The 7,964-nt window shown below is 43.3% G+C and overlaps 1 protein-coding gene across 1 annotated transcript in view; it reads right to left on the bottom strand.

Moving 5' to 3' along the window:
* Nucleotides 1-7,964, bottom strand: part of PRPSAP1 (phosphoribosyl pyrophosphate synthetase associated protein 1) — a 44,415-nt gene that overhangs the window by 18,904 nt on the left and 17,547 nt on the right. The window contains exons 3-5 of the mRNA XM_017535824.2: nucleotides 2,834-3,006; nucleotides 1,158-1,273; nucleotides 650-705 (exon numbers count right to left, since the gene is read on the bottom strand). Coding sequence (XP_017391313.1) covers nucleotides 650-705; nucleotides 1,158-1,273; nucleotides 2,834-2,987 — 326 coding nt within the window. The 5' untranslated portion in view covers nucleotides 2,988-3,006. The remainder of the gene's footprint in view (nucleotides 1-649; nucleotides 706-1,157; nucleotides 1,274-2,833; nucleotides 3,007-7,964) is intronic.

A 7,964-nucleotide genomic window follows, 5' to 3' on the forward strand; every position in this document is an offset into this window, starting at 1 on the left:
TTTTTTTTTGAGACAAGGTCTCACTGTCATCCAGGCTGGAGTGCAGTGGCATTAACATGGCTCACTGCAGCCTCAACCTCCTGAGGCTCAAGTGATCCTCCCACCTCAGCCTTCTGGATAGCTGGGACTACAGGCATATGCCACCACAACTGGTTAATTTTTGTGTTTTTGTAGAGATGGGGTCTCACTATGTTGCCCAAGCCAGTCTTGAACTCCTGGGCTCAAGCGATCTCCCGCTTTGGCCTCCCAAAGTGCTGGAATTACAGGCATAAGCCACTATGCCCGGCTCTGATTCTAGATAATTTTGATTTTGTCCTTTGTCTAATATTCTAATAGTCATCTTCAGAAGGAAGAACAACGTTAAAAACCATTGGCTGAAAATGCTCATAGCCTCACTGCTTTCCTTTCTCTGAGAACTTGAAGGAGCTTCGTTTTCCCAAAGGAAAGCTGGGTAACTCAGTGACGATGCGTGCTGTCTGGAGGCTGGAGATAAAGCTGTGTGTGGCGTGGGACGTGACAATGATGGAAGGGTAATAGGAGAGCCAGTAGGCTCTTACAGGCCACAAGTGATAGCCTCGGAATTCCAAAGCAGTTCATTCTCACTTTGGGAGCACTCAGGAGGGATCAAGACCGACGTCTGATTACTTACCTCTTTGCAGCATCAGGAGACTTAGCTACAATGACTGCATTTCTGTAATTTGGAATCTAGATTTGAAGGAAAAATAGAAAATACTGAAAAATTATCAGAAAACAACACCTGGATGCTGATATTAGTCTTCCCTCTTGTAATAATGATCCAAACTAGTCATCAAATATGCTAGAATTTCAGTCACAAGTTTTAGAGTTTTCAGTATTTATCAACTGACGTCATTGCAAAAGCACTCGTACATCGAGAATATTTAAAAAAAAAATTCTTAAAAGCTTCATTTTAGAAAACATAAGCAAATTGCTAAAGATACGTAGAAAAAAGTCCATTTTTACTGTCTTTTAAAGCTATGATCCTCCAGGACTAAAGCTGACCCTCTCTGTTGCCTCAGGCATTGCGACTTAAGGGAGAGCTCATTTGATGTGCCTTTCAATATCGAAATCTGATACCAGAGAAAAACTAAATAAGATCTCTTTTGAGGACAATGGGGTATTTGCTGGTGGTTCCTCACTTCTTCCTGGATATACTGAAGCAGGAAAGGTGAGGCTCTAAGGTTGTCCACGGGAAAGCTGAAAAAGCCTTGTATTTCCTTTTGATGAAGATCCATAGTGATAATGTGAGTTAAACCTGAAATTTTAAAACAAAAAATTACAAAGTTCACCCCTACAGGTTAATAGGTACAGTGGACATAAACTAGATGCTCAACTCCTGCTTCCTACCAGCAGACTGAAGACAGGGGATACTGTGATTAAGTGTGGCAGTCACAGGCTTGATCATGAACCTTAATGTAGAGAAGACTACGACCTTCCACATGGACAAAGAACTAGAGCTGAGAAAGTGTGAATTACTGATTATTGGCTTGGTCCTAAAAATTGAGAAAATAATGTGGCAGAAACAAATATGTGAATATGGAATTGATACCAAAGAGATGTAAAAAACAGTAAGGCCTTGATTAAAGAATCTCAAAAGAAACGATAAAGAACTGCAGCAAAGGCAAAAAGTATCAAGAACACAAATCAAAGAAGTATACATATTAGAAGAAAAAGAAACTCATATAACACAAAGATATTGAAGTTCAGAATAATTTCTTATGTAATAAAGAATGTTTCACCTATTCTTATAGAAAAACAATGAAGAGATACTCTCACAGTCAAGAGTACCGAAGAGGAAAAGGTAGATAAATAAGCACATTGCAAATGGCCAAAGGTCAGAGCAAAACTTTCAGTATTACTTGTTCTTTCCAGCAACATTATACTTTTTTGGAGAAATTCTCATACAGTTGACTATCTGGATCTACGGGTTCCACATCTGTGGATTCAACCAAACACAGACTGAAAATGTCGTTAGGCCTATAATGGTTGTGTCTGTACTGAGCAGGTATGAAATTTTTTCTTGTCATTATTCCCTGAACAAGACAGCACAACAATGATTTACATAGTATTTATATGGTATTGGCTATTTATAAGTAATCTAGAGATGACTGTGTTGGTTATACGCAAACACTGTGGCATTTTATATGAAAGACTTGAGCATCTTCAGGTTTTGGTATCTGCTGGGGAGCCGGGGAAGGGGGAGATGGGTTCCTGGAACCAATCCTGTAAGGATATCAAGGGAGGACCATACATTTCTTTCTGAGGACCCAAATATATGTTAAAGTTTTAGAGTAGACATCAGATGAATAGAAACCCAATTGTAAAATATTACATTGATTTACAGACCAGAAAGTATGCCCCCACTACATAAGGAGAATAAAGCAATGAAAACGAGCCACTGTGTAGAAGGGCAAGGGTGGGGGAGAAGCAGTAAAAGAAAATCCAGCTCGAATACTATGAACAAAAACAGAATTTAGCTAACAAAGCAGATGCATAAATCTAGACCTGAAGATCAAAAGGGCACATAAGAATGCCAAGACTGCCAGCTAAAGATTTAACAATGACAAGATGAAATAGAAAATACGTGACAGATGATAGAGAAGAGTAGAAGACAATGATGCAGTGGTCTTCTAAAGTAAGACAAAGAGAACGGGGGTAAAAAGAATTTCTAACCAAGCTCATGTATCCTTAGCCAAAACTGTTCAAAAGGAAACAAACACCTAGACCCCGAATTGGATATCTGAGGTATGAACTAAACCCGACTAGGTAAGAGCCGTAAATGAGCATGCTAGATCCCCAGGGCCCCCGCCCTCACCTGCTTTCGCCAGCATGGACGCTAGGAGCTTGCACACAATAGAACCCCTCTTCCTCATCTTGCTCTGCTTGCTGTAGGGGAAGTAGGGTATGACTCCGATAATATTCCTGGCACAGGAAGTCTTCAGTGCATAAGCCATGATCAGCAACTCCATCACAGCGGTATTCACATCCCTGAAACAGTTAAAATTTGTATTTGGGGATTAATTCCATTTATTAACCCCTAGAAAAGATCTTGACTTTATCAGCTTAACATGGCTGCCCAGTCAAGTGTTACGGAAATTTTTACCATCACACTAGCTTACAATGGCACCTCATGAAGGCAGGGGAAGCCTTCCAACTTTTTGCAGCTGAGCAAGCCCCAGCTTTCATCTGAGGTTACTCCCATTCACAACACAGTTAACCCACTCTCACCTTTGCCTGTGTCTGCTGGGTCATACCCGGTTACTGCAGCGGTATCTGAAGCAACTGCTGCTAATAACCAGAGTTACCTAACACCTGCTGGCAGCCTCCCGGGGATTTGGGCTTAGGCCAGCCTGAATGCCAAGGGAAACCCACCTGCCCTTCCATTTAGCTGCCATTAACAGAAAGATTTGGTCTCATTCTTCTCATTGGGTATGGGGAGATCTTGGAACATATTTTTTTTATTTTTTGAGACAAGAGTCTTACTCTGTCACCCAGGCTGGAGTACAGTGGCATGATCTCAGCTTACTGTGACCTCCACCTCCCAGGTTCAAGCAATTCTCCTGTCTCACCCTCCCGAGTAACTGGGATTACAGGCGTGTATCGCCATACCCGGCTAATTTTGTACTTTTAGTAGAGACAACGTTTTACCATGTTGGCCAGGCTGGTCTCAAACTCCTGACCTCAAATGATCCATCCACCTTGGTCTCCCAAAGTGTTGGGATTACAGGTGTAAGCCACTGTGCCCTGCTGAAACTTAATTTTCAAAAACCTCTGTGGAGGCTGGGTGCAGTGGCTCATGCCTGCAATCCCAGCACTTTGGGAGGCTGAGGTGGGTAGATCACCTGAGGTAAGGAGTTTGAGACCAGCCTGGCCAACATGGTGAAACATAATCTCTACTAAAATTACAAAAATTAGCCAGGCATGGTGGCACGCATGTGTAGTCACAGCTACAGGGGAGGCTGAGGCAAGAAAACAGCTTGCACCTGGGAGGCAGAAGTTGTAGTGAGCTGAGATCGTGCCACTACACTCCAGCCTGGGCTTTGAGATTCTGTTTCAAAAAAACAAACAAAAAACCTCCCTGGACCTTCTCCCTTAGATATAAATTCCTGACAAAGATTACCCAGAGAAACGAAGAATGAAATATGAGAAAGATATTAGAAGGAAAGACTATTTCCAATGATTATAAATTTGGATTGGGGCCGGTTGCGGTGGCTCACACCTGTAATCCCAGCACTTTGAGAGGCCAAGGTGGGTAGATCATGTGGTCAAGAGATTGAGACCATCCTGGCCAACATGGTGAAACCCAGTCTCTACTAAAAATATAAAAATTAGCTGGGTGTGGTGGTGTGTGCTTGTAGTCCCAGCTACTCGGGAGGCTGAGGCAAGAGAATTGCTTGGACCCAGGAGGCGGAGGTTGCAGTGAGCCGAGATCGAGCCACTGCACTCCAGCCTGGCGCCTGGCGCCGGCACGAGACTCTGTCTCAAAAAAAAAAAAAAAAAAAAAGTTTTTTTTGGATTGCTAGCTTCTGCCAGGGATGATCAAACCTGATGCAGACTCTTCCTTCATTCATTCATTCATTCACTTACTTACTTATTAAGAGACAGGGTCTCACTCTGTCACCCAGGCTGGAGTGCAGTGGTATAATCATAGCTCACCGAAGCCTCAAACTCCAGAGCTCAAGTGATGCTCCCACCTCAGCCTATCAGAGCACTGGGATTACAGGCATGAGCCACCATTCCCAGACAGGCTCTGCCTTTAAAAAGGGGTGAGAGCCTTGAAATCCTTCCAGGACGCTCTCTCAGCATTCACTTCTCACATTAGCTTCCTCCTGCTCTTCCCTGGACTATCCATGCATCCTCAAACATCCCCCTCTTGGGGTAGGGGTGGGGTCAGGACTGTATCTCCCTTCCCCATGTCATCAATTCCTACCCATGGGAGCAGGTTCTTCAGGCACCAGTTCTTCAACAATTATCAGCTCTACCCTGACAATGGAAGTGATGCTGCCCTCATTACAGCAAAGTGGAAAGCCTGTCGTCCACACAGCAGAGGTCGTGTTGGCTGAATGAAATACTCAGCAAGAGATGCTTTCTAGCTTGAAGGGTCATCAGGCCATTTCCTCCCAGTCTCTTCCAATTCATGTTTACACCTCCCTCTAAGGCATGGTGCATTTGAGAGTGAGCAAGTTCAAGGGCATCCCTTTATTCTCACAATGTTTTCCACTTCCAGGTTCATTTCAAATCCTGGAACTTCCCATTTCACCCTCGTAATTTGGACTTTTCATGACTATTCCAAAGCGTCCTGTGATTAAAAAACATTTCTCCCTGAGATTGATGCAGGGCTCAACTTCAAGACAACGGAGATATTCCTTTTAGACTGCTAATACAGTCCATTATTTTCCGGTTACCTTTTTTTCCCTCTCAATAAATTGGAGTATTTTTCTTTTTTTTTTTTTTTTTTTTTGAGACGGAGTTTCACTCTTGTTACCCAGGCTGGAGTGCAATGGCGCGATCTCAGCTCACCGCAACCTCCACCTCCTGGGTTCAGGCAATTCTCCTGCCTCAGCCTCCTGAGTAGCTGGGATTACAGGCACGCACCACCATGCCCAGCTAATTTTTTGTATTTTTAGTAGAGACGGGGTTTCACCATGTTGACCAGGATGGTCTCGATCTCTTGACCTCGTGATCCACCCACCTCGGCCTCCCAAAGTGCTGGGATTACAGGCTTGAGCCACCGCGCCCGGCCAAATTGGAGTATTTTTCTCCTTCAGACTTCCAAATTAATAATGCCAAGTCTGGCATCAAAAGGTCAGATAATCTTTGGCAGAATCAAGACAAAACAATTATCAAACACTTTGAAGGAACTTGGGAATTCACAATAGTCAATTTTAGTTCATCATCCATTCAACAAATATTTAGTGAGCAACTTGAGTCAAGCCCTGTGGTAGGTAAACAAGGCAAAGCACCTCTAGGGGAAGCCAGAGACCACCTGGCACCACCCTCAAGGTAATCATTCTGCCCAAGAAGGAGCACATCTGACTCAGGGACAAATGTGCGGTCCCCTTCCCAGAGACTGTTTTGTTAAAAAAATATTTCTTTTCTTTTCTGTAGAGACAGGGTCTTACTATGTTGCCCCCTGCTAGTCTTGAACTCCTAGGTTCATGTAATCTTCCCATCTCAGCCTCCCAAAGTGTTGGGATTACAGGTGTGAGCCACCACACCCAGGCTTGCTGTGGCTTCTTAAACCAGATCCTAATACCCACAATATGTTTGGAGTCAGTTAATTTAGTATTATCTGTTTGGAGTCAGTAATAAGTGTTATCTGTTCAAGTAGTGGGGGTTTTTTTGTTTCTTTCCTTTTTTTTTTTTTTTAAGATGGAAATTTACTCGTCACCCAGGCTGGAGTGCATCTTGACTCACTGCAACCTCTGCCTCCCAGGTTCAAGCAATTCTGCCTCAGCCTCTCGAGTAGTAGGGATTACAGGTGCCTGTCACCACACCCAGCTAATTTTTGTATTTTTAGTAGAGACGGGGTTTCACCATGTTGGCCAGGCTGTTTTGAACTCCTGACCTCAGGTGATTCACATGCCTCAGCCTCCCAAAGTTCTTGGATTACAAACGTGAGCCACCATGCCAGGCCTCAAGTAGCAGATTTTCAGCTGGCTGTCACAGATGATACACTAGTGGACTGAGTGCAGTAGCTTATGCTTGTAATTCCAGCACTTTGGGACACCAAGGCAGGAGTATCGCTTGAAGTCAGGAGTTTGATACCAGCCTGGGCAGCATAGCAAGATCTTGTCTCTACAAATAAAATAAAATTTAAAAATCAGCCAGGCACAGTGGTGCTCACCTGTAGTCCTAGCTATTCAGGAGGCTGAAGTATAAGGATCCCTCGAGCCCAGGAGTTCAAGGCTATAATGAACTGTGACTGTGCCACTGCACTCCAGCCTGAGCAAGAGAGTGAAACCCCATCTCTCAAAAAATACAAAAATAAATAAAAACAAAATCAAGTAAAATACACAAGTATATGATACTATCGGTTTTGGAGAATAAAGCACAAGGAAGGCCCAGATAGTGAAACATTAATGACTAAGATAAACAATTTTTGAGAAGTTCTGATTTCAGGGTAATGTTCCTTTCATTAATAAACAATTTCTGGGCTGGGCGCAGTGGCTCAAACCTATAAACCCAACACTTTGAGAGGCCGAGGCAGGTAGATCACCTGAGGTCAGGAGTTCGAGACCAGCCTGACCAATATGGTGAAACCCCATCTCTACTAAAAATACAAAAATTAGCCAGGCATGGTGGCAGGCGCCTGTAATCCCAGCTACTCAGGAGGCTGAGGCAGGAGAATCACTTGAACCTGAGAGGCAGAGGTTGCATTGAGCCAACATCACACCACTGCACTCCAACCTGGGTCAAACAGCGAGACTCCGTCTCAAAATAAATAAATAAATAAATAAGGAAAAAAAGGCAATTTCCCATGAGATTTTTATTTTCCATTTTTCCAAGGGATTCAATATCCTTCAGCCCAAGGCTAAAGAAAGCCCCACTCCTTACCCTTATTGGGCAGGAAGGTGACAAAAGGGGCTTTGTCACACTGGCTTTATCCATTCACTGACAGCTACTGGACAAATCGGACACCAGGCAGTTACTCTGTGAACTAGCAGGGTGAAGAGAAATTGCTGGCAGTCTCTGCTTTGTTTATCTGTTCCCTATGAACGTTCCAAGTACACCCTGGCTAGTTCTTGTAGTCTTTATCTCTAAGTAGGACATTCTTCTTAATTGTTTTACCAACTATTTTTCTTTCTTTCTTTCTTTCTCTCCTCTCTCTCTCTCTCCTCCCTCTCTCTCTCTCTCTCTCTCTTTCTTTCTTTCTTTCTTTCTTTCTTTTTTTTAAATAGAGAAAGTTCTCACCATATTGCCCAGGCTGGTCTTTTTTTTTTTTT

Source organism: Cebus imitator, unplaced genomic scaffold (assembly GCF_001604975.1).
Source record: "Cebus imitator isolate Cc_AM_T3 unplaced genomic scaffold, Cebus_imitator-1.0 Scaffold93, whole genome shotgun sequence".
Taxonomy (NCBI): Eukaryota; Metazoa; Chordata; class Mammalia; order Primates; family Cebidae; genus Cebus; species Cebus imitator.